At 35.0% G+C, this 27,536-nt stretch overlaps 3 protein-coding genes across 11 annotated transcripts in view; 2 read left to right on the top strand and 1 right to left on the bottom strand.

Annotated features, from left to right (window-relative positions):
• LOC128208123 (ATP-dependent RNA helicase TDRD9-like) overlaps positions 1-18,782 on the top strand; it is a 48,230-nt gene extending 29,448 nt beyond the window's left edge. The window contains exons 19-33 of the mRNA XM_052911487.1: positions 1,645-1,748; positions 2,480-2,557; positions 3,290-3,409; positions 4,544-4,760; positions 5,356-5,496; positions 7,037-7,126; positions 8,051-8,173; positions 9,618-9,752; positions 10,241-10,420; positions 11,384-11,454; positions 13,503-13,709; positions 14,097-14,235; positions 14,479-14,594; positions 15,913-16,131; positions 16,399-18,782. Of these exons, the coding sequence (XP_052767447.1) occupies positions 1,645-1,748; positions 2,480-2,557; positions 3,290-3,409; positions 4,544-4,760; positions 5,356-5,496; positions 7,037-7,126; positions 8,051-8,173; positions 9,618-9,752; positions 10,241-10,420; positions 11,384-11,454; positions 13,503-13,709; positions 14,097-14,235; positions 14,479-14,594; positions 15,913-16,131; positions 16,399-16,534 (2,076 nt within the window). The 3' untranslated portion in view covers positions 16,535-18,782. The remainder of the gene's footprint in view (positions 1-1,644; positions 1,749-2,479; positions 2,558-3,289; positions 3,410-4,543; positions 4,761-5,355; positions 5,497-7,036; positions 7,127-8,050; positions 8,174-9,617; positions 9,753-10,240; positions 10,421-11,383; positions 11,455-13,502; positions 13,710-14,096; positions 14,236-14,478; positions 14,595-15,912; positions 16,132-16,398) is intronic.
• A 1,586-nt stretch (positions 18,783-20,368) lies between these two features.
• On the bottom strand, positions 20,369-22,555 carry LOC128209380 (optic atrophy 3 protein homolog). The gene is made up of 2 exons (XM_052913404.1): positions 22,392-22,555; positions 20,369-21,460 (listed from the first exon to the last, which is right to left on the bottom strand). Exons 1-2 carry the CDS (start codon positions 22,519-22,521, stop codon positions 21,057-21,059), a joined length of 534 nt encoding a protein of 177 aa, XP_052769364.1. The 5' UTR covers positions 22,522-22,555; the 3' UTR covers positions 20,369-21,056.
• Positions 22,556-22,918: 363 nt separating this feature from the next.
• Positions 22,919-27,536, top strand: part of LOC128209759 (synaptotagmin-14-like) — a 65,143-nt gene continuing 60,525 nt past the window's right edge. The window contains exons 1-2 of one of the 9 annotated variants that reach the window (XM_052913947.1): positions 24,951-25,157; positions 25,455-25,542. In XM_052913947.1, the coding sequence (XP_052769907.1) occupies positions 25,134-25,157; positions 25,455-25,542 (112 nt within the window). In that variant the 5' untranslated portion in view covers positions 24,951-25,133. Of the gene's footprint in view, positions 23,150-24,877; positions 25,543-27,536 lie in introns of those variants that run through there. The other 8 variants (XM_052913956.1, XM_052913954.1, XM_052913955.1 and 5 more) reach the window with 8 other exon arrangements.

The following is a 27,536-nucleotide window of genomic DNA, read 5'->3' as shown; positions in this document are numbered from 1 at the left end:
GGAAATTTGCTGAACTCCCATTGTATAAGTCCGAACTGACATAAGCCCCGTCACTCATATATTGAATATTTGGCAATTCTTGGAAATCCATTGTTTATTTTATATCCATATGTTTTACTATTTAGATCTGTTAGTTTAACACAATCAACACAAGCCTGCAAGCCCTGCACTGGTAAAATATCTTCAGAGCTTGCTAAAAGTCTGAATTTTATATAGCACTGTTTGTTCAAAATTTTGATGCCAAGCGATAGTATAAGAAATCAGGCTTATTCATCCAAAAGTCTAATTACGATGGCTGCATCATTATGACGTTAGAATAATATCCTGTTTATTTTTCCTGAATCTTTTTAAAGGAGTTTACTCAAAAATCAGGTTTGTTTTTGAATACTTGTTCATTTCTATTTACATCAAAGTTAATTATGCTGTTATTATTCTTTCAAATCCAATGAATGCCCAGGATAATGATAAATATAGCAATAAATGAACTGCTTACAAAACAGTCGCAGTTTGAAATGTACACAACATTTGGTAAATTTGTTTTAAGAGACTGAATAAATATTGAACAATGTTAGCAACTTCATTATTCAAACTAAGTAATCAGGTAGTCTGATAATATTCAATAGGATATGTTACAAACCACTGGATAATGCAGTAGAATAATAGAATATTGGTTGACTTTAAGGTCAAAAGACTGAAGCGGAATGCTTGAATATTGTTGATGAATAATTGACTAGTTTTTAACATTAGACATTCAGATACACAATCTCATCATTACATCAATGTTTGTGATGCACAGGTTTGTATAATTTGATTTCATTGTTTACAGCTAAGTATTGATTCATTTGAAGCTTGGTTAACAATATTGTAATTAATTAAGCTTTGTGGAGTAACATGCTTTTCAACATTTCATAATTTGGACTGAGGATGCAGTTTGTCTGTCTCAGTGGGTAATGCAATTAAAACAAACTTGTATGACACCTTTTAAAGCTCTGCTCTCACAGATTGACAGTTTTGACATCTTTTTTAATATTTGTCTCAGAATCAGCTGATTTTGGCATCAATGCCTTCAAATTCAGTCATATAAGATAACTAATATAAGACCAGATCTCAATTGTTTGGAATTAAAATTGCCAAAAAAAATGCTTTTAGCCATAAAACATAAAGTTTTGGACATAAATTTGAAAAATGGCGATCGGATCCTTTGTAAGCATTCTTAATTCACTGGTTTCCAAACATTTACTCAAAAAATGGTTTATTCCAGGACAAAAAATAAAACACGTTGTTTTTTTTTTGAAGAATAAAGGTCATGTTATTAGCCTTGGTTTTGTTGCCCTGTGCTGTGTTTTTTAAGGTAAGGGACTGCCCCTGAGTCAGGTAGCCCTTTACAAGCAGGTGTTGGAGGATAGATAAATAATATATTGATCAGTAGTTTCATCTAAAGGGATGGCAGGGAACTCAATGAGAGTGTGCTGATAAGTCCTGTGCTGTGTTTTCCAGGTGAAGGGACTGCCCCTTGAACAGGGAGCCCTTTACAACCAGGTGTTGGAGGATAGATACATTACATATTGTACAGTACTTTAATCGAAAGGGATGGCAGGGGACTCAATGATTGTGTACTGATTAACCCTGTGCTGTGTTTTTCAGGTTAAGGGACTGCCCCAGAACCAGGGGGCTCTTTACAAGCAGGTGGTGGAGGATCTCTTCCGCAAGTGTGACCCCAACCCTAGAGCTTACTTCGAGGAAACAAGGTACTGTGTTCTCATTATTATCTCATCCATTATGTGAAGAAAAAAGTTGAGGAATTGTCATAGACATAGCATCGTTGTCATTCGGGCAGTATACAAAGTGTTTAACTTTGTCCATAACTCAAAAACTGTTGAAGATATTCAAACTTGGTACACATAATGCCAGAGACAACATATGCATGTTTTGCAAGACCTATAACTCTGGCTTTAGTTATTGTTGAGTTATGCCCCTTTTTCCTTTTTAAGTTGGCAACCTGGCCAATGTTATTAGTATTATGTCCATATATTGGTTAGAAAGTTTTACCTGCTTTAAGATAATTATAAAGTATACTTTAATATTTAAAGTTGCACTCTCACCGATTGTTTGTCTTGACAACTTTTTTATTTTTTGTCTTTGAATAAGCCAATTATTGTGCAAATGTCTGGAAATTGGTGATATTAGAATGCTGACAAAAGATCAGATGACAGTTTTTCATATTCAAGTTCAAAAATTGATACGTACGCTTTATGAAAAATGAGTTTCAGCAGTTTTTCCTAGAAATTGAGCTTTGTTCTTTTTTTAAATACATAGCATGACTGAATGGAAGTTATTGATGTCGAAATAAGCTAATTCTAAATAATAAAAAAAAACAGCGTAAACTTGTCAAAACTGTCTATCATTGAGATTGCAGCTTTAAAGCATGTGATTTGTGTGAATATTTGGTCCTGTAGTAATGATTATGGTGACATTTCAGGGCCTATATTGAGTTCCACAGGCGAGCAAACAGCCGGTCCAAGGTTCACCCGGGGGTTTACCTGGCACTCAAAATGAAGTAAGTTAATGTGTTTGCTTGAATTTGGCAAAATTATATTTGTGCCATTTTCTAATGCTTATCAAATAAAGCTTCAATAACTTGTCCACAGATTATCTGTTTGGCCTAATTTGCACATTTGTATGATTTGAACTGTGTATTTAATAGCTGAAAACGCACAAATGTTAAATGACTGGTGGGTCCTAAAAGATTGACATTAATAAACTATCATCTCATAAGGTAGAAATACCATGTTTTCTGTACCTTTTTTTCAAATTAAAGACGGTATCTTTTAAAAGAACCATTGTTTTCAATATTTATTCATCCTTTTCTGTAAATTAATTACAAATTGTATTAATTGTGGTACATCTTATTTGTCAAATTGTTCAAACCAAAGAATAAACAGCTTTTTGTACAATAGGCTGCAGTACTATTGTGCTTTTTGAGAGACCAAAACAATGTGTTCCTGGTTCAGCTCAAACCCATTACTCCTTGGGTGAAAGGCAGTACCTATACCACTAGCCCACTTTTACCTCAACTTGTATATAATCTAAACAAGAGGAAGGTGTCTTTGTTTTGTGGCACAAAAAATTGAATTGCATGTAGTATAGAAATCATATTAACTTAATTACTGTATTGTTAGCAATAATTGATGTATTGACATTATTGAATATTTATAGTTTAGGGAATGTTTTAAAAACTTTTGATGATTTTGTCTCGGCTGGGAAGTCCTGATAATTTGGTTTCCTTCAGGCAGCTGCGTATGCCCCTGTTTGTGGACCTGTATAGTAGCGAGGAAGCCCATGCCATGTTAGAGAGACTGGAAGCTGCCCAGGGCCGTGTCGCCCTCCCAGGGTCACTACGTACAAACAGGTACTGGGAAGTCGTTGATTTTCTAGGGGGCTTAATCAAACTGATATTTTCATTGTTTGAAACAGTGAAATATCAATTTTATTTTACTGTTAATCTCTTGAAACCATGGGAAAGCGTATAATAAATGTGATTAGTTATACATTTTTGAATAGTTATAAAATGCAGCAAATTTCATCATAAAAATTCAACTAGAAAGAAAGTTACAATTTGCAGTTTTGATGTTTAAGTTTGAATTCAGACATGAGATTGTAGTTACCATGGCCCCTGGGCCCACTAGCAAAAACAGTCTCAAGTCCAAGTCTAGTCTCAGACTCAGCAAAGCACTTTAGTTATTTAACAAAGATCATCTTTAGTTCATTTGCTTTACAAAAAAAAAAATGTTCATAACTGTACAATTTCAAATAGAAATTCAATCTTAGCAAATTTCATCATCAAACTCAACTAGTAGAAAAGTTACAATGAAATGAATATTTGCAATATTTGCCACTTGAGTCTGAACTCAGACTTGAGACTGTTTATAATCATTAACTCAGACTTGAGACTGTTTGTCATCATGAACTCAGACTTGAGACTGTTTGTAATCATTAACTCAAGACTTGAGACTGTTTGTCATCATGAACTCAGACTTGAGACTGTTTATAATCATTAACTCAGACTTGAGACTGTTTGTCATCATGAACTCAGACTTGAGACTGTTTATAATCATTAACTCAGACTTGAGACTGTTTGTCATCATGAACTCAGACTTAAGACTGTTTGTAATCATTAACTCAAGACTTGAGACTGTTTGTCATCATGAACTCAGACTTGAGACTGTTTATAATCATTAACTCAGACTTGAGACTGTTTGTCATCATGAACTCAGACTTGAGACTGTTTGTAATCATTAACTTAAGACTTGAGACTGTTTGTCATCATGAACTCAGACTTGAGACTGTTTATAATCATTAACTCAGACTTGAGACTGTTTGTTATTATGAACTCAGACTTAAGACTGTTTGTAATCATTAACTCAAGACTTGAGACTGTTTGTAATCATGGTCGATGATACCTTAATTGTGATCCAAGATTGTGAAATGAGCTTTAAAAGAACTCAGTATAATGCCTGACTTATACTCAGTTACCTCAATCCAGACTGACAGGAGCCAATCAGGTTACCCATGAGACGGGCAGTAGCCGGGAAGCGAGCCACGTGCCTCCCCCAGACCCGGAAAAAGAGGTGGTGAGCATCTGTATCACGGAGGTGGTCGAATGTGGGCATTTCTGGGCCCAGTATGGCGCGGACCAGAACTGCATGGCCCTGCACATGGTGCAAAGTTCTCTCAATAGGGACGGCGGGAGCCACCTGAAGGTTGGTCTCGTTCGGCAGAGTTATATAACGCGGATATTACATTGATAGTCATTCAGTATGGAATTTATTATACCCGAAAGGTGGGCATATTAAAATTGCATAGTATGTCTGTCCTTTCTTTATCCATATATTTCTTTGCTTTTACTTCTCTATCTATATGACCTTTGAAACACACTTGAGTACCACTTTCTGGGCATTTGTCACTTACAGTGACCGCTCATGTTTTTATCAATTTTAGCCAACAGGATAACAAGATTTTATATTTAAGGACCATGAATGTGATATAATTTTTATATAAAAAATACTTATGTGATTGTTTACGGCAATACTAAAATTAAGATACGTAAAATGTTGCTATACATGTATATTGTGCACATTTCACCGCTATTCATTTATGATGTAATGTGTCTTCAAATGGAACTGTGAATCCCAGTTATAGCATGGCTGTAAAATAATACATCTTTATATCAGTTACTTTAACTCAAGTTATGTCTTGAAAGTGAAACAGTCACTAATCATTGAGTCGCAACCAAATGTACAAAGCATGAACATCACATTAAGTTTTGTCTCTTATTGCTGTCTACCTATGTTTCAGCCAATGGCAGGAGTTGTGCGTGTTGGCCAGTTTTGCGTGGCCCCATATGCAGACGAAGCTGTGGAGTACTATCGTGCACGTATACAGTCTGTGGAAAACAAGATCGACCCCACGATTGGCTCGTACAGGAGTATGGTTGAGGTAGGATTGAATAGGAGTCATCACACTCACATTTATTACATATAAGGCCTAAAAAAAAAAAATGTCCGTTTTGGGTAACCCGACCCTGCCTATAAAAATGCGCCGACCCTAACTATTTTAACTATTTTTTTCCGTTTCTGAGCAAAAAAAATATTTGTTAGCGAATAGAGAGTTACGAAGGGCGGATAAATGCAGATTTTAATCAGAATTATTGTTTATATGATAAAACAAAGTCAGGCAATGACAGGTAGGAAAGACTGCCATGTGCAGGCAAACACTCTGAACTTACGACAGATTTTGAAAAAAAAAATCACTACCTACCCTACCTAGAAATTTTGGGAAGGTTACCCTAAACAAACAATTTTTTTTTTTGGCCTAATGCATAAAACTGTGTATTTCCAATTACCTTCCTGTTTCATCAAAATGAAGAAATGAGAAAAGTATGTAATGATTCTGCTTTTTCTCAAATATTTGCAAACCTAAATTCCTTCTGAAACTGCAATATAATTATGAAGCTTCCGAATTGGTAGGACACTATTAGACTATTGTCTATAATAGGAAATAACTCCTGTTCAATCAACTGAAATGTGATACAATGTATATGTAAGTGTTCTTTGTTGACTACGGCAACATAATTGATGTCTGGCAACACTTTTGAGGTTGCCATGGAGTGTCAACACTTTTGAGGTTGCCATGGAGTGTCAACACTTTGGAGGTTGCCATGGAGTGTCAACACTTTTGAGGTTGCCATAGAGTGTCAACACTTTGGAGGTTGCCATGGAGTGTCAACACTTTGGAGGTTGCCATAGAGTGTCAACACTTTGGAGGTTGCCATGGAGTGTCAACACTTTTGAGGTTGCCATAGAGTGTCAACACTTTGGAGGTTGCCATGGAGTGTCAACACTTTGGAGGTTGCCATAGAGTGTCAACACTTTGGAGGTTGCCATGGAGTGTCAACACTTTGGAGGTTGCCATGGAGTGTCAACACTTTGGAGGTTGCCATGGTGTGTCAACACTTTGGAGGTTGCCATGGAGTGTCAACACTTTTGAGGTTGCCATAGAGTGTCAACACTTTGGAGGTTGCCATGGAGTGTCAACACTTTGGAGGTTTCCATAGAGTGTCAACACTTTGGAGGTTGCCATGAAGTGTCAACACTTTGGAGGTTTCCATAGAGTGTCAACACTTTGGAGGTTGCCATGGAGTGTCAACACTTTGGAGGTTGCCATGGAGTGTCAACACTTTGGAGGTTGCCATGGAGTGTCAACACTTTGGAGGTTGCCATGGAGTGTCAACACTTTGGAGGTTGCCATAGAGTGTCAACACTTTGGAGGTTGCCATGGTGTGTCAACACTTTGGAGGTTGCCAAGGAGTGGCAACACTTTTGAGGTTGCCAAGGAGTTGAGTTTGCCAAAATGTGGCAACATTATCAAGGTTGCCAAGAAAGAGCTGCTAGAAGTGGCGTTTTTGCTCCTTTAAACACCTCAAAAAGGCTTAAGTAATGTTCAGAATAACTAAATTTATCTTACACTGTACTTGCAGGTATTCTTTGTTGACTATGGCAACTCTATCGAGCTTGCCAAGGAGGAACTGCGAGAATTGCCATCTCCACTCCTTAAAACACCGTTCCAGGTAACACATGGTCTTTCTCTGTCTTTTGTTTCTAGTCTCTTGTTCATTCATGTTGAACATGAAACTTCAGGGACTCATTCACTTTTTTGGACCAAAAAATGTTTTGCAAGGTAATGCCACTGAAAACACTTATATTATAATGTTTTACTCTTTGATACTGAAACTGCAGAAAAAGCATATAATTTAAGTGTGATTAAAAACCTGGCTGTAATGGAAAGTAAACCCACGCTGGTATTGTTAAAAAAAAATGGAAAACTGACACAAAGCACTCGCTTACAAGGACTCATAAATAAGCTGAGGGATAATTTATCTTTAAGCCCTTTCTTGAATCATGTTACCAATGCTATTCAAAATCGTGGTCTTCAAAAACAATATTTGAGCATATATCAACATTTGTTTAAGGGTTCCAGCCTTCAGTGTCTTAGGATTAACACTCGTAATGATTTGCCACACTTTATTTCGTCATAAAAAAATGCATTTTCAAAAATATGAGCAAGTCCCTTTAAAGCAAGATAATGGTGACAATTGTTTCTATGCACAATTCTAATATCTAATAATGCTATATGCCGGCACATAAAATTCTTATTAAAAGTGCCACCTAGATTACCATGCAGGGTGCATGTGCACTTTGTGATTTATTTTCTCGAAAGTGACCAGCTACCATTAGACAAGGTTAAAATCAGATTAAATGTTTAGCCAACATGTTTGATGATAGGTTTTATATTTTGTCATTGTGAATGTAATTAACAAAAGGTAATGATATGGAAGTTGAAGTAATGTGCAAGAAGTATGGTCCATTAACTTCCAAAAAAACTTGATTGTTTGCAGGGGAATACTTCAAATGATTTGTTTCATTTGTTAATGAATATGGTCCAAACTGGCTTAAAAACTTTTAATTGTTTTTTATTTGTTACACTTATATAGGCCTTTGAGTGTAAGTTGGTGCGAGTTCGGCCCTCGGCTGTCCTTTGTCCTGATGGAAAGTGGACGGAAGCAGCCAATCTGTTCTTCAAGAAGCTGGTTCTTAACCAAAGACTCATTGCAAGGGTAAGGGAAAACAAATTCTGTAATTGTATGGCTAAGTGTGAGTATAATTGCTTTTGTTTAAGCTTGTCATGGTGTTGTCGTAGTCTTGGTATTGTTGTCAGCATGCACAAACTTTTAAGATGTTTAAATGAAACTTGGTACACATGTTGCCAGTGGCAATACGCACATATACCGCAGGGCCCATAACTCTGGTTTGAATAATTGTTGAGTTATTCCCCCTAGACATAGCACATACATGAAGCTGTAAGCTACTGGATTTCTCAAAAAGATATTTAAAGAAAGCAAAGCTGGGGCTGTATTCATAAAGCTTCCTAAGTCATTTATTAAGTCAAGTTGATTTCCTAAGATTTTTAAAACCATATTAAAAGAAAAATATAAGTGTTTTTAACATAAAAGTTTGAATATTCAATTAAATCAATGAAAATAAATTATTTTAGACATTATTAGGTTATAGTATAAAATATGACCAGGGAGATAAATGACTTAAGATGTTTTATGAATACCTCAACTTAAGAAAATGACTTAAGATGTTTTATGAATACCTCAACTTAAGAAAATGACTTAAGATGTTTTATGAATACCTCAACTTAAGAAAATGACTTAAGATGTTTTATGAATACCTCAACTTAAGAAAATGACTAAAGATGTTTTATGAATACCTCAACTTAAGAAAATGACTTAAGATGTTTTATGAATACCTCAACTTAAGAAATTGACTTAAGATGTTTTATGAATACCTCAACTTAAGAAAATGACTTAAGATGTTTTATGAATACCTCAACTTAAGAAAATGACTTAAGATGTTTTATGAATACCTGCCCAGGGGATGTATTCATGTCGGTCTTAATTGGATAAAAAGGTGATGTAGCTAATAGGATTGTGTAATAAATATCAGATCTATACAGTGCTAAAGTCAATGACGTATGACCATAAGATTGACATAAGTTGCATATTGTATACCACCCCAGAACTTTTATGCACCAGTCATTTGCAACCACGGCCCCCCCAGGTCCGGGGGTATACTGGGGAAATGGGCCGTGTTTTTACCTTTCAGGTGGCCTCGCAGTGCCAGGTGCAGTGGTTTTGTCGCGCAAAATATATCGGGGGAATAGGCCATACCTAGGCTCCCTGGGGTGCGGGGGCATTTGGCGGGGATTTTACCTTCAGTTCGTGCCCGCAGGGTGGGGATTTTACCCGGGATTGGCTTGACAGAAAGTCAAAGTCCCCGCTATACCCCGGACCTGGGGGGCCGTGGTTACAATTGACTGGTGCATTATTGACTACATTTTAATTTAACAATTGATACATGTACATCAAATATCCAAACTAACAAATGTTACATGATACAAGCTTATTTGTAAGTAGCAAAAAAGTTTCTTACTGGGGACCAACTTATTTCCATGCCTTAACATGAGTTTCTAATCAGATAGTATTGACCTTTCAGCCTTACTCCAGTGTACACAATGTGCTCCGTGTTCAACTGATCCACGTTTTACCCGGAGGGGCACAGTTCCTCACAGGGGAAAGGCTTATCTCTGAAGGGTTTGCTGACGAGGCTGAAGAATCTGCTCTCTCAAAGGTTTGTTGGCTTCTACTGATATATTTATGCTTGATTGTAAAGACAGCTGAAAGCTGATATCATTAAAAAAAAAACGTGTTTACCGTGTTATATTGTGTATATGGACACTTTTATGTCCTGGAATTCAATTTAAAAACCATGCCTGCATCCTACCATCTGAAGTCTTCTGACGTAATGGTATTTCAGCAATTGTATTAAGTTTTGATTTTTTCTTTTAACATACTTTTTGCCCTGCGATCTGTCTATGCTAGCGTCTCGTACACAGTAAAAAATCGTATGAAATAGTTCAATATATGGCCATGCAGTGAAATTTATGATTCTATCTGAAGCAGTAAATAATCCCATTATTGGCCTGCCTGGGATATTGTCACTCAGTGGCATTGTGCTTTTTAAAAATATACAGTGTAGACAGTTCTTACTGTTATAAATAAGATAAAAACGGTTCTCATTGTTCAGTTTAACTTACCATAGGCTTTATTTATCAACAGCAAAGCAATGAGCAGCGTGTAGCAGCATATGTTGAGAGCAAGAATGATTTCAAGAGGGCCGCCACCGGCGGGATGGAGGAGTTCCAGTCAAAACCGACAGAAGGAAACACCCCAGACTGGCTACATCTGCCCCTGGGAGCCACAGGGGGTGGAGACCGGGCGAGGCAGAGAGGGGGACGGGTAAGTGATGTTTTTATTTAATATTAGCTTCTCTGTTATCAGGTCCTGGTAAGCCATTGAGTTGGTGTCAAAAACCAGCAAAAATAACACCTAGGGCAATGATTATGAACAGTCTCAAGTCGAAGTTTAGACTCAGATTCAGAAAAGGACATTTACTTATTTACAAAAAATCATCTTTATTCCTTTTGTTTTACACAAAAACATGCAAATTATTTTACTCTTTCAAATAGTCACAACATTCAGCACATTTTATCATCAAAACTCAACTAGAAAGAATATTTAATACAATAAAATTCAGATTCACAGTTTTGCCATTTGAGTCTGAACTCAGACTTGAGACTTTTCGTAATCATTGCCCCTGGCCATAACTCGAGTTATAAATAAGTGTTATCTGAACACATGAAACTTAGGATACATGTTACTAGTGATGATACACACTTTTATAGCAAGGGCCCTAATTCTTGTTGTAAATATTGTTGAGTTATATTCCTTGATCAAATTAGAAAAAGAAAGACAAGTGAAATTGGCATCTGCTGGCAGTGCAGTTGTATGTTACTGATAACTGCTGTCTGTTAGGAGATGAAGATTTTGTTTTAAATAAAGTCATGATTGACTTCTGTCAGTTAAAATTAGTGGTCTAAATTCTTTCAAGAAATCATGATAAGCGGTAATGGCACTGTATGGTAGATACAATAATTGTATCGTTACCTGAACAAATTCTTTTAGTTTAAAACTTTTATATTTTACAACAATTGTGAAAGAAGTTATTAAAACATTATATAAATTACTTTCATTGGCACAATGTAACGCGAGTGTGTCTTAGTTTTGTGGTGAAAACCGGAGTACAAGAAGGAAACGCAATTGGCCGGGTTGGCTTGGTGACCAAAATACAAACTCACTTGCGCCTAGGTGAGAAACGATTGCACTAACCGGACAACTAAATTGGCTATTTTATGTTCTCAGGTGAATTTGAATGGGCCAGACAATCCATATGCCATGAGGTTCTACAGTCTTAACAATGTCGGCCGACTCAGGTTGGTGTTCATGTTTTATGGAGATTTTAATGGAATTTAATTGTGCTATAGACTTCTAAAATCATCATTGAAAAAGATCAAGCAGTTATGATGTTGCTCGAATCTTAATATATATTTTAAGGAAACTGCGGGGCTGTATTCATAAAAGCATCTTAAGTAATTTCCTCTCTTAAGTCGATTTTGAAATTTTCATAGTCAAATTTTAAGAAACTTATCAGCGTTTTTAACATAAAAGTGTGTGTTTTTTTTCAATAAAGTCAATGAAAATAATATATTGTGGTAATTCTTTAATTTTTTTATTTCATATGACTAATTTTAAAGATATACTAAAATTAAGAAAAATCAGACCTGAAATGGCCTCGTTTACAATGCATTCAAGGCAAAATAGCTTGTTTTTAGCTCTATTGGCCAAAGGCCAGAAGAGCTTATGCGATGGTAATGTGTACGTAGTATGTGCATCCGTGTGGTCGTGCGTTCGTGCGTCTGTAAACAATTGCTTGTGAACACGATACAGTCTTCAGTTTTGATTGTATCTCGATGAAACTTGTACAGTATCTAGATATCCATTAGAGCTGGGTTCCTTTCGAAAACCAGCCAGATCCGCCCATGCATGCCTAGATTATGGCCCTTGATAGTATAAAAAAATGCTATTGTGTATACAATTGGTTGTGAACACGATACAGTCTTCAGTTTTGATTGTATCTCCATGAAACTTGCACAGTATCTAGATATCCATTAGAGCTTGGTTCCTTTCAAAAACCAGCAAGATCCGCCTATGAATGCCTTGATTATGGGCCATGAAAGTTTTAAAGAAATGCTTTCTATTTTTAGCCAGGTCTGCATGAGCGAATTCTATTTTTAGCCGAGACAATTTGCAACTCTAGGATTTTGAGAGACAATTTGCTTTTTGCTTCTGCAGTTGATTTTGTGAATTACTCTGCCTTGTTCTTGTGCCCAAAGACCATTTTTTACCTTTAAGTTCTGTAGTTTGCGCATTCATCTTAACAAAATTGGTTGTGAATGTTTAAGTTATGCACCTGTTGTCATTACTGGCCACACCCAGGGTTCACAGGTTTGGTAAACATAAATCTGGAAAGGTTTGAAAATCTTTTTGTGTGTTCGTGCATCCATCTCAGCACAACCGATTGTGAATGTTTGTTCAAATTGATCAATGTTGTCCTAGGATGCCCTTGACTTTGACCTTTTGACCAACTTTTTTTAACTTTTAAAACTACAGAAATTTTTACTATGAGTACAGTTTTGAAAGCATTTTTTTTTTTTGTCAGATGACTTTTACTTGGCACATATTAAAATAGTTCATGCAACTAATCTGCTTACAATACTTTCTGGGCTCAGATGTTGAACGTGCTACGTTTTCAGGTAACCCAAACACAAAACATAAACTATATGTCTGTTGCCTTTTACCCATACATACATGCTCTGGATTGATATGACCACAAAAGCCATGCCAGTAGAGTATAGGTCCTTTTGGGCCTCTTGTTTGTTAGGTATTTTCTGGGGGCTTATATTTTCTTTTTCTGCATAAAAAATCCTCATGGATTCACCAGGCTGCCAAAATTCTCATATTTGTATATCAGACTCCTTTAAAAAAAATCATTTCAGGATTGACATGCCAACCACTATGAATATTTGATTTTACAAAGGTATTCAGAAAAAGATAATTGAAATTTAACCATAGCCTTTTAGTAGCCTCACAAAAGTGAACATAAAATGAAACCAGCAGGATGAAACACAATATTAAAGATAAAAAAGAAAGACAATATTGAAAGGCTATATTTAATTTGTACCCATAACAGGCCATTTATCATTGATTGTACTAAAATTCATGTTCGGCTTTAATTTTTAACTGAAGACAAAGACGTTTTTTTCATCCTGAGCTATTATCACTAGTGTTGATATATGTTTGCAAAGATCTTTATTGTTCAAACTTTTCACATGGATTGCATATGTGTTAAGCATCTTTTTGTAACATGTGAACAAGAAGAGTTTCAATCTATTATAAAGAGTTTTTTCGTCCTTGTTACCAGGACAACAAAGGTTGAACAGAACAGTGTGAACTCTGTTGCAATTGATGACGAGCCCCATGACCAGCACCAGCGTATGATGATAGCGGGATTTGTCGGACTCAACCCCAATGGTTCAACAGTGGTTGCCCGGGATACGACTATCATGCCCCTCATTCCAGGCCTTCCCGCCATCATCACTCTGATCTTCACCCCTGTGGCCGAGTTAAGGTAAGCTAGAAAATTGAGGCTCTTGATAAGTGATATAAAACCACAAAAATAAAGTAAATCTGGGCAAACAGCTGAAATTGCAGTAATAGTCATTGGAAATCACTGTGTGTGAGATTGTGCAGTATGTTGGGTTATGGGAATGTGAAACTTGCTCTACACTTCTGATAGGGGCCATATATGGTCTTTGGTATGGGACAGATACAGGGGAGTCCCTTCTACCGGACCATGACCTTGAACTTACTTTGGTCATCACTTTCAATCCCAAGAAATGGGCCTGATAGGGGCAATATGTGGGCTAGGGAACAAGGCTGATACAGAAAAACCCCTTCTTCCGAATCATGACCTTGAATTGCCCTTTAACATCACCTTTGACTTATTCTATTGCAGGCCCAACCCCAAGAAAACGCGGATGATAGGGGCCATATGTGGCCTAGGTTTTGAGGCAGATTCAGGGGAGGCACTTCTACCAGACCATGACATTGAATTGCCCTTCGATGTCACCTTCACCAATGAGGACATTTCAGATGTAATGGATACACAATGTTACTTTTCGCCTCTTCCATTCACAACATTTAATTTTAAATTTGTTACCCGAGTGATTCAACATTTTTCTTAGAAAATTAAATTTTTGTAAAATTAAAAAAGTTTATAGAGTGAAAGGACACCTTACTTTAAAAGCAGTGTTGCAATTACTAAGTTTCAAAGGTATCAAACCAGATTCCCTTCACATATTGTATGTAATACTTATCTATGAAATTGTGAACTGCAGATCAATGGTGTGAGATTGGCGATTAACTTTGCGATTGGGAACCAAGACACGGTGTCTTCCTGGGGACTGGAAGCCGTCTTCAATATCCAGGAGAAGGCCAGGTGTCAGATCCTCAAGTGAGTATACATGCATACATGCCATATCCCCCAGCAGGGGGAAAAAATCCCCAGAATTCTGACCTATCCTCAGGTCCCCCGCCAGGGGATCCATATCCCCTGGAATAAAAACTAGCATGAGGTTGACAGTGGAAATTGCCTATAATATTATGAGTGTGAAATTCCATGAAGGACCATGATGACTTAGTCCAAAAGTTATTGTAATTAGAGTGTGTTTCTGTATTATTCTTATATTATAAATGTAGATATTGCTCTAAATTTGGCTGGGTAAAAAAACCCTGGTTTAATATCAAAATCCCTGGAATTCAGACCGAAATCCCCTGGGAAGCCTCTCAGAAATATGGCATGTATATGTACATGGTGTTCATGATTTAGGCTTTCTATCTGTATCTCTATATTTCTTGCCTGCCCTTCAACTAAAGTAGTATGGTATAACTTATATCTAACTTTCAGTAGACCAATAATGCGGTTATATTTTATAAATAAATAAGATGGTTGAATTGTTGAACTGATTAACTGGAAAAACATGCCAAATGATCTTGACAAGTTGTAGTAATTGTTTTGGCGACTACTTAATTACATTAGTTTTAGATGTCTCTAAAGTGATACTTGTATTTAAAAATCAGTGCATACACATGTAGAACAAGCGTAAACTACTAACTAAATAATGCATTTATGTAATTTTTTAATCACTGATAACAAGATTGTAATCGTGTACTTAATAGCTGAAAACTCAAAAATATTAAATGATTGGTGGGTCCTAAAAGATTTACAGTGACTAACTATCATCTCATAAGGTAGAAATACCAAGTTTTCTGCACCTTCCTTACAAACTAAACATCGTAACCATTGTTTTTTTACATTTATTCATCTATTCCTGTAAATAGAAATAATTGTATTAATAGTTGTAAATCCTGTTTGTTAGTTAGAGTGCATCTTTTAAAGCTGCACTCTCACAGATTTAACGTTTTGACAACTTTTTTATTTTTGTCTTGGAACGAGCCAATTTTTGCGAAAATCCATGGAAACTAGTTTTATAATATTGATGACAAAAATTTAGATTGCAGATTTTTTTATTTAAGTTCAAAAATTGATGTTTTATGCATTTTTCTTAAACCGTTGGTAACGGTTTAAGCCATAAAACATTAATTTTCAAACGGAAATATGACAAACTACGATCTGATTTTTTGTCAGCAATCCTATATCATTGGTTTGAAAATGCTTTCGCAAAAATTTGCTTTTTCCAAGACAAAAAAAAAGTTGTAAAAACGGTAAATCTGTGAGAGTGCAGCTTTAAGTAATATGTTTTAACGTCAAGGTTGCTCCAGAGGCGTCGTAAATCATGTGAGGTTGAAATGCCCCAACGCTTGTACTGCTGGAACCAGGTGGACCCAGAGGATGTGTTATCCCACAACATAGACATCGGGGATTGTAACCCTCTACTGCCCCTACACAGCTGCCTTAACATCCTCACGGATGACGATGACAACGACCACTTTATTAGACATATTGAAATGCTTCGAGAAACCGTCAGGAAGTAAGTGGAATATTTATGCTGTTCATTTTAATGGTTATGAATTTGTAATTACAAGTTAACATTTCAGACCTTTGATCAAAGCTTCCTGTTACATAAATGTATATTCTTTGCAATCTCTTGAAAACTTTCAAATATTTTGTTTTTAAGTTTTGATTAATATGTACAGATAGCATATTTTGTCAATCTAGAATGGTTGGAGAAAGATCATGTTAGAATCTTTATGATGTTATTTTTTCTCATGTGTTGTTTTTTTGTGTATTTCCCTAGGAACATCCGAGGGACGTTTATCGACTGCGAACTGTGTCAAGTGCGGTGTCCCAACCCCCAGCTACTGGCCCTACACATGGAGACACAGAAACACAAAACCATGGAACAGAAAATTCTCAGCAGCAGGAAGACTTGAGCATACCTCTTTCGCTTACTGGGGCTGCGTTACCACACTCTGTTCCTACAGCCTTGGCTGAAAAGTCTTCTCTTGGCTTAAAAGTCTTGTGTTACCTGGAAAGAGTCATTATGACCAGAACGTCTTGTTTGACTTTGCTGAATGGTAAATATAAGTTGTGAGAAGGAGCCTATGGAAGACAACAAATTTATGTTTGTTGGGAGAAGAGATTTGAGCAAATTGTATGACCAGTGTTAGTTGTTCAAGTGTTCAGTTGGTTACTAACAAACAGCAGAGAGCTGTTTCTGTTTAGTTCTTCGCCTTAACATTGATTTCACTATCAGCTCTCAATAAGAGCAGTTCTCTTCAAGGAGTTGAAAGGGGCAGCATCACAGATTATGTGTTGGCTAGGATGTTTTTAATCCTCGGCTTTGTTAAATATGAGTTATTCTATACACTATTATGAACAAAAATCAAAGAGATACTTGCAGATTCTTGTTTACACAGAATTTTGTATTTCCAATGTTTAAAACATTTCAAATTTAAACTGCATTACTAATGCTTTTAGGAAAAATACAGCGTTTTTAAAAAGTTGTGGTCTGATTTTAAAGCATTTTGGTCACATTTCACACATTTTCGATGGTTAGCTGTACGAAGCAAGAATGAGGCCCTATAATAAATATATGCTCAAATAATAGGATAAAATTATCTTAAGGAATAATACTATCAATCAATGACTCTCCATCGACGCTCGAGCCGATTGATCCGAGTTGTATTTTTGCACAATTGCACGGGTCGACTCGCTACCCCGCAACAGGGACGAAGGCCCGCGCCCGTACTATTATTTCTGATGGTTTATTTTGGTACATGTACAGTCTGAAATTTCTCCACATGCAGTATTTTTTCACGAGTTTTTTAATTATTGTTTTATGGAGCTGGTTTTAATGTCCAAATTTAGTTTTTTTTAGAAATGTTTGGAAAGTTATATATTTTCCACATCAGTTGCCAAGCGATCTGGCCCCAATTTCATTGCGGCAAATTACTTGCTTAGACTTGATTTTTTTACCAAAACATGGTAATCATAATTTGATTTTATAAATTGCTTTCCGCGCAAAGTCTCAACATTGTCTTCAAAAGGGGTGAATACTTGACTTATATAAAAAAAAAAAGTGAGCTTAGCTTGATTATGTTAAAAAAGGACTTGTTTTCGATGATTTGAGAAATTGGGTATTTGTTCTCTTTGTTTAACTAATAGTGCTATTAGGCTGGCCATATTGTTTTGTTATGTTTTTTTTATCATGTACATATCTTTCATAAAAAAACACATACATACACATGTTTATAAGATATAATCATACCATATTAAAATCATGATCATTAGCATCTCAGGTTTTAAAATCAGTTACCTGTCACTGATGTTTTCAATGCCTCACATTTCAGGGATGTGATTTGTTCACAGATTTCCCCAGATTCTATGGCTCCTGGGACTAAAATTATTAGACATCTGGTTGCTTTTGGTGGTTACTTTGTTTGTTCTTAATATTGGCATTACTAAAATACCAGTTTTGCTTATGCGGAAGGCCGCCTCACCCCCTGAAGTGGGCCTAAACCCATTGCCAACTGGTCAATCACATCCCTGCTAATCAAATCATCCTCATTTGAAGCTGCAACTTCACAGATTGCTTGTTTTTGACAACTGTTTTGGGGGGTTTTTTTGGCTTGAAAACTGCCAATTTTTGGGTAAATGTCTGACAACAAGTGATATTAGAAGGCTGTCTAAAGATTAAATTGCAGTTTTTCTGATTATTTGTCGAAAATTGAAGTTTTATGGCTAATAGCGTTACTAACACTTTATGAAAAAATTTTGGTGGTTTATTGAATACTTGGCATTTGTTTTGGTGTGTGTTATCTTATATTACTACATTGAAGGCATTGATGCCAAAAATCAGCTGATTCTGAGATAAAAAAAAATAAAAATAAAGTCAAACCTGTCAATCTGTGAGAGTGTAGCTTTAAGGATGTACCAGCATCTCAGGTCTTAAAGACAGTTTTATTGCGGGTATGTATCCATATAAAATCACCCTCATTGTACTTATCCATTCATCAATACTTGAATCTAGAGATTTACATGTTTTTCATTTTTTATCCTTTTTTTCATTACATTTTATATCATTGCAAATACATACGTCAGTTAATAAAACTGGATATTTTTGTTTGTTTTTGTTCACAATTTTATTGTTATATTTCTTAATAAATTGTCTTACTTATTTGCAGTTCTTATACTCATTCGAGAAAAAATGAGTGTCATATTCTCAAGAGGTTTGATGGTAATTGCTGGTCTGAACATACATGTATCGGAACACATGCAGGGTATCATATAATATTTGCCATATAACTTTGGAATAGACATTATTTGACTACGTACATTTTGGGATCTTATCCGCATCTGCCTAATCACACTTTTATTTGCTCTCTTAGACTTTTTTTTTAATCCAATCTTAACCAACTTAGTCATAAAGCTCATTTGCAAGACATCTAGACTGATCAAGTCAAATCAACAGCCACATCGCAATATTAACTGCAGATTTATGGCTCTTGAATTATAAAAACTGGCTAACTTGGGCATCTCTTATCCAATCTTTATTTACGAAACTTGGGTACAAAGTTTATGAGCATCCTCAACTTCAACTGTCAGATCACACTATTATCTATCAAAATTTTACCAATTTCACTGTCTTACTTGAGCATTTTTTATCCAATTGTAACCAAACTTGGTGACATTGTTTATGGGAATTATATCTCGACTGAATTCAGGCATCAGCTGGATCACAATATTAACTCTGGAGTCCAAGTTCACTAGTTTAAACGTTATATATTTTACAACAATTGTGAAGAAAGCTATGATAGCACGATGTTGCGCGAAAGTGTTCTACCAGGGGTAAGCATGTGTCGACATGTATAACAGTGGTTTTACTAGGGATAAGCATGTGTCGACATGTATAACAGTGGTTTTACCAGGGGTATGCATGTGTTGACATCGTAAGCATGTGTCAACATGTATAAAGGTGGTTCTACCAGGCATAAGCATGTGTCGACATGTCTAATGGTGGTTCAACCAGGTGTAAGCATGTGTTGACATGTATAACGGTGGTTCTACCAGGCATAAGCATGTGTCAACATGTAGAACGGTGGTTCTACCAGGCATAAGCATGTGTTGACATGTATAACAGTGGTTCTACCAGGCGTTAGTATATGTCGACATCGTAAGCATGTGTCGACATGTATAACCGTGGTTCTACCAGGCGTAAGCACGTGCCGACATGTATAACGGCGGTTCTACCAGGCGTAAGCACGTGCCGACATGTATAACGGCGGTTCTACCAGGCGTAAGAACGTGCCGACATGTATAACGGCGGTTCTACCAGGCGTAAGCACGTGCCTACATGAATAACGGCGGTTCTACCAGGCGTAAGCATGTGCCTACATGAATAACGGCGGTTCTACCAGGCGTAAGCACGTGCCTACATGAATAACGGCGGTTCTACCAGGCGTAAGCACTTGCCTACATGTATAACCGCGGTTCTACCAGGCGTAAGCACGTGTTGACATGTATAACAGTAGTTCTACCAGGCGTAAGCATGTGTCGACATGAACAACAGTGGTTCTTCCAGGCATAAGCATGTGTTGACATGTATAACCGGCCTTAGCAAAGTTGACATATAAACAGTGTTTCTACCAGACATAAGCATGTGGTTACATGTTTAATTGTAGTTCTACAAGTGTAAACATATTAAAATTTGTAAGGCAGGAAACTGACTCAATATTTAAGCTTAAAATTTAAAAAAACAATAGTAATCGGTTTTATGTTTTATTATAGATCCAATTCCTAACAGGTTACTGAAATAAATAAAGAATAAAGCTCTACCAATAAATTGTTTAAAATACATCATGATTACATGTAAACAAAAAAGTACACAAAAAATAATGCAAAAGTTTAACATTTTGCACCAAAAAAACAACAAACAAAACACTAGAAAGTCATGTAAAATATGTAAATGCTCATCACACACCAAAGGCATGCATAATTTATAATGCAATTCAAGACACAAACACCAATATCGGATTACACCATGGCATAATAGTAAACGTTTATCACTGGGTGCTCTAGGCATTAAAAGACAAACAACTGTTGAAGCTAAGGATTTACCAGGGATTTTTGATAACATATATATGTAAATAGGATCTCTGGGTCTTCGTTCAATAACTCACTTATATTTAACTTAATCTAAGAGTAAAATTTGTGTGTTTGGATTAGACTGTATACAGAATTAATAGGCTGAAGTGAATCATGCACTTTAAAGACATGTCTATGGATAAGTTTTATATTGAATACGACCCCTGGCATTACTTATGAATTATTCAAAGATAATGAAACAAAACAAAATTAAAAAACAAAAAACATTTTCAGCTATCATCTCATCTAAGATCCACCTAATGACCTCACTGAACAAAACTATTTTTAAAAGTTTGGTTCAAAGGACTGCTAAGACTTTTTATTTGTAATATCTGACAGTGACTTAATTTCAATCTCTTTAAGATCTTTAATCACTTTACTCGTAGTTGACGAATACATAGTTTTGCTAGTTAACAATTTTTCTAACTCTTTTAATCTCACTGCTTGCTCTTCAAGCTCCACACTTTGTTGGTAAACAGCTTTCTTTAACACGTCCATTTCTTCTTTTTTCCTCTCCGCCTCAGCACGTTGGCTAGGATTTGGAATAGACTCGATGAAAAGATAAATACTTAAAGCACAACAAATCACTACAAGATCATTGATCATTTCTGCTCCAAGTTCTATGGCAGCTTGTTCTGAGAGAGGCTGCACATCCTTAACTTTGCCAAATCCCAGGTTGGCTAGGGAAGATCGGACTGATACTCCATGGTACCCTGAAAAAAAGCAAACCCTTAGATACAGGTCACATGCCAGATTTATTATTTTCCGTTGATTTTTATGTACTCATGATGTGGTAATGTGCTCCAAAAATTGATGTTGAAATGGATTTATGAATGATCCACTGGTAAATATCAAGGTCAGAAAATATCCGGACTTAGCATGGATCGGGTTACACAAAACTAAGTCCGAATATATTCGGACCCCGCATGATTAGGGCTCAAGCTGCACTCTCACAGATTTACCGTTCTGTCAACTTTTTTTATTTTTTGGTTTGGAATGAGCCAGTTTTTGTGTAAATACATGCAAACCAGTGAGAAAAGACTGCTGAGATCAGATAGCAGTTTTTCATATTTCCATCCGAAAATCAATGTTTTATGGCATAAAGCATCAATCTTTGAACTTAAATATAAAAATCTGCAATCTAATTTTTTGTCAGCAGTCTTATAGGACTGGTTTACATGAATGTTCGCATAAATTGGCTCGTTCAAAGACAACAAAGTAAAAAGTTGTCAAAACGTTCAATCTGTGAGAGTGCAGCTTTAATAAGTGATTAGTAATTGTTTCGTGTTGGCACTTTCAATAATTAAATTCATCAAAGTTTTCATGTATCAAAATACTATAAAAATACAAGATTGCATGTAAACTTATGAGTAAGGAATTAAAGCCAAGTAATGAATGAGTTCAATAATCAAGATCAATTAATGAACAGAATGATTTGAATTACCATCTAATTTCTTTTTTATTGCATATAAAATGTAATTGTAAAGTGATATAAATTATTGTTATTTATACAGCTCTCAAATTTTTGAAGCTTTGATTACATCAATTTTTGAACATTTCTTTGCATTTCACCGGCTGACTCAGTCTGACAAGTTAATTAATGCTCATTAGAATATGAAACAAGATTAATCCTTTTAGACTTACAGCCAGCAGACCTAACTAGAATGCTCCGAAATGTCTCATTTTCCTTTGCTTTCGTCTTCACAAAGGCCGCAACATGTCTGCTCATCTGCCTGAGTCCTAAGGCCAACAATTTTGCCAGTGGAAAGGGCATTTTTCTTTGCCCTCATTTGTTTACATTTTAGGAAGAAAACTGAAGTCCTCCAATTGAAAGGAGACAAAATGCACCTTCATTAGAAGAGTACTTTGAGCATTTCTAATTGTGGTTGTCTCCCTTACCCAAAATAATTGAAATAATGCTGATCATCAGAGAATATATCCCAGAACAGTTAAGTGAAAATAGAAAACCTGGCCCAAGCAATATTTTGCTGATAATGCAAGCCTATAGAGACAGTAGATTCCCATTTAGGTGCCATTATTGGTTCTGATGGTGACTGACCGAGGCTGAGGCCGTGAAGGAGGTAATGGAGATGAAGGGATGTTGGGGGAATTCATGGAAAATCAATGGCAGTGCTTGTAGAATTATACTCTAATCAATATCAATCCTGAGCTCCATCACTCTTACGTATTTCTTGTTATCCTCTCAGTGCGTTTTTCAGATTTTCAATCTTTTAAGAATTTTTCCCCATTTCTCTGATAATGCTAATTTCTTCGGAATAATATTTACTTTTTGGCCAGAGATTTTTAGTGACTTTAATTAAAAGAAATGGGATAGCTCCTGAAAACTTTTGTGTTTCTGGAGAAAAGCCGCTGGATTGTCATCGCCATGGCTTTCTTCATATGTAAGTATGATTTAAGAGTTCAATGATTTACGATTGTTATAAATTCTTAATGCTTTCATATAAATTCAGTACTTTAAATTCCTTTGAGAATACATAGCTGTTAGAGAGTTGAGTTCAATAGTGAGCATAAATAATTTCACCATTGCTTGACGATGTGCATGGTTTTCAGTAGCATAGCCAATAAAGTTGATGTTAGAATTTTTAAAATAAAGTTGATGTTAGAATTTTTAATAATTCATCACAAATGACTTTGTTTGAAAGCATGAAATATTGGTAGCAGTCGGTTGGTGGGAGTGTTCAATGTCGGAGTTTAGTTCATAAAAATTCTAGTTCCCTGAAGCAAAGCAAATGAAGACCTTATTAGAATTTTAATTATTGATAGCAAATGTCTTTTTTTGAAAGCTTGAAGTATAAGTAGCAATCGAGTGGTGGGAGTTTAATTAAGCTATCATAAGTGTTCTGCAGGTCAATGAACTATTATTACTTTAATGTTTGCTTCTGATAATTATTTAAGTTTTCAGTTTTATTCCTCTGTTAACCGGGGCCATTTCAATAAATAGAGGATAATTGTTTATTTTAGTGTAAGATCGTAATTTATTTCACCTAGGGAGCACCAAAATTGATGTTTCTCGAGTGGCACAGCCACGAGTGAAATATTCATTTAATGTGTTCACAGGGGAAATTTATTATGATTTTAAACTGAAATAAATAATTTATCTTTTTGTTATATGCATAAAACCATATTCCAAATTTATATTCATTTTCAGAAAAGCACTCCAAATTGTATGCAAAGTAACGTCATTTTGGAAATGACGTGTTTGAAATGTGTCCCCGCGATGTGCCCGCTGTAGCTTTATTTTTACATAAAAACGGGTTTTAATTTCCCAACAGCGAAAATGATCAAATTGATATTATTACTTTTTAAATCAGTTAAATTTCAATTTTATTTCACTGATGAATCTCTTTAAACCACCATATTAAATAAGCATATAGTAAAAGATTTAGTTAGAACTTAGATGATCTTTAATCTGTATAATGTCAAAATAGCAACACATCTATTTTGTTTTTATTTGCTCAATTTTGTCTAATTTATAATACTGACCTAAGTTCAATTCACTGAAATATGTAACAAAACAATTGAACTGTGACACTAAGTTCATTTAAAGTTAAACTAAAAATTGTCTAAGATCTTTTTTGAAACAGAACCCTAAACCTGTTTAAAAAAAATTCAATTAACATTTTTTTTAATAACTGAATAATTTGAGTGATAAATCACTGATGATGAAAAATTCTTGTTTTTTTCCATTTTCAATAAAATTGGGGATTCAAATTTTGCCTAGAAATTCTTTAAGAATTGATAGAAAAGATGGATGTCGTAAACTTTGTTTCTCAAAGATTGCTAAATTTACAACTCTTCCATCAAAAACTGACTGAGGTCCAATTTCTAAAACCTTTTTTTTTTCAAACTTTAAATTTGTGAAATTTATTTTCACATTTGGAAAAAAATGTACATCACAGTTTTAGCATTGGGAAGGCCCCAGTCAGAAAAAAAAATTATACTAATAATTGTCATCATTGTGTATAATGTCACGATGGTTTGAAAGCTATTCATGAAATTATATACGAGTATTTTACTGAATTTGAAAAGAATATCGCAGCGGTATATTTAGGTACAATTATCAACAGTCTATTATTTGAATGCCTCTATACATTGTGAAAACATCTATTGTACACCAGCAATGAATGCACCGCGGTGTATTAAGCTAAAATACCATTGTAAGACCTTACGAAAAAAATTGCTGTCATTAATACGAAAGTTGTATGTTAAATCTAAAACTTTGCTCAAATTTTATGGACTTAAATAGATTTACTTTCTTGGTTAGCTCTTATGTTTGTTTTATAGAAGTAAACATGAAACAGTATGTTTGTAGAGTTAACATCAAAAAGTGTGAAATTTAAGTCAAAATTAGGATACTTTTTTTAAATGACGTGGAGGAAAGACATACATGTAATTTGTCATTATCTTGGAATTAATCGTGACTAGTGATGCACTTGAATGCTACTAGAGTTAGCCGCTCGGGAATAATAATTCTATAAATGATCTCTGTGATAAAATATTAATGAATTCAGTTAAAACAGAAGTTTTCATTTGATAAAGTGGTTTTTTGAATCAATTTAGTTATTGAGTTTGCTATATATAGGCTCATGTTGGTCATGAAGAAGAATTAGTTACCAGAATATGTAAAGCTATCTGTTGATGATTATGACGTAATTTATTTCTAGAGTGAATTATTGTTAATTCCAGGAAAAAAATGGAGTACGATTTCAAAATATTATTGATGAAAGTATTTGTTTACATTTTGTGATGAAGCGAAGATTTTCTGACTATGAAGGTATTATACATGAACATATATTATGAGAACTAATGATAATAAAATTTCATCTTAAGTGAGTGTTCTTAATAAATAGTTATGTCAACAATAAATAATATATTTCTTAGTGTTGGCTTGAATGTCTCAGACGCATGCATGGACCGCAATTTACCCACTTAATGAAACTATTTAATGATTTTATTGAAATTCAGAGGATGTTTTTGTCAGAACCGTTCTAAATGATTAAATCAGAATCTGTCTGGTAATTAGGGGAGACATGGGTGGAAACACTAAGGAAGAATATATCGAAGAAGAGATCATTAATTTACATAACATGTATGAACTAAATTAATGTACGAAACTGTTGTTGGTTAAAATATCATAAAATAGGAATGATTTTACATTGTTTTACATGAGAAAAATACCAGTAACTTAAAAATATAATAGCTTGCATTAAGTGCAAGTTGTTTTGTAAAGAAAAACTTATTTGAAAAACCATAACTTAAATACACATTTTGGTACATTTTGCTAATGATGTTTAATTGGCGTCGGCATCATGCAGTGTTCAAAAACTTTAAACCTTGTTTAAAATCTGGTCAAGTTATTCAAATGAAACTTGGTACACATGTTGCCAGAGACATTAGAAATACACATGTGTATATCAAGGACTTAAATGATGAGTTGAAGTTATTCCTCTTATTTGACAGAAATAAAAACAGAGGAGCATTGGCATTAATATACAGTAGAGCTCTTGTTTTATTTAATTGTTATAGGCAAGACCAAAAAAATTCCAATCAACATTTTTCAAGATGTGCCAGTTAACTATTTCCATTCGACTAAGATGATCGTCGTTTTGTTATTTAATGTATTGTTGTATAAACGTTAAAATATTTGAAAAAGTAATTAAAAATATTCCAAAAATCGCTGCGCCCAACTGGACAATCGAATGAAAGTTATCATTATGATACTGTTTTTTGTTGGAATTTAAAAAAAAATAATAAAAAAATATGAATAAATGTAAGTTATGATTCTGTTTTATTGGAATTTAAAAAAAAATTAAAAAAAATTAAAATAACAAAATAAATTCGAAGTCCAAGTAACAAAAAATCATAAAAACTCTTGCCTTTAAATGTCATTTAGAATAATTTTGTCTTTACCCTTTGCATTAATTTTCAGGGAAAGACTGCATATTCAATATATATATATATATATGTTTCGTTGATTTGTCTGTAAATTGTACGTCTGCATCCGACTTGAGATTGATGCGTTCAAGGAACATCACGACTGCCTCATTAGTACTCATGCAACCACAATTATATAGTTGTTGCTGTGATTTTTTTACTGTTAATGACAGACAAAGTTTGCAGCTTCTGATGTAGAATTCTGTCTCGGCGTAAATAGTTCTCAGGAATGTAGAATTAATCGGTAATAATTATAGGTAGCAGGAGCATGTCTTAGAAATTGCCATCACATGAACTACCCGTACAAAGAGTCCTTATAATACAGTAGTTTGCCATAATATTGCTATATTGCAATTACTATGTTTGATTGAGGCATTGGATTGATTGTTCAGACCTTTGTTAAAGTTAACAATGTTGTTAACATCATCATTGTTAACTTTAAAACCGTTACTGCACTGGAAAATTTAACAGAAACTGTTGTAATCAGCTGTTTTTTTAACAAAATTTGAGACAACTGTTTCAGCTGTGTTTGCTTTTGAAAATATATGAGCAAGCATAAAATATTTCACCTTTTAAAGTTTACAACCATGTTGTTAACAGCGTTGTTAACTTTAACAAAATTTTGAACAATCAACCTAATACTAGTTGTCATTCATCCAATTAAGGGAATATATTTCTTCAATTAAGGAATGAATTGCGGGGTTGATGTCATTATCGGGGTATGAACGCAATTTGGCTGGTCTTAGTGTGTGGAGTCCGAAGGACTCCACGCATACTTTGACCAATCCAATTGTGTTCATATCCCCGATAATTACATCAACCCCGCAATTCATT

Source organism: Mya arenaria, chromosome 11, assembly GCF_026914265.1.
Source record: "Mya arenaria isolate MELC-2E11 chromosome 11, ASM2691426v1".
NCBI lineage: Eukaryota > Metazoa > Mollusca > Bivalvia > Myida > Myidae > Mya > Mya arenaria.
Note: the sequence above shows the minus strand (reverse complement) of the source record. Positions and strands in the feature narration are given on the sequence as shown.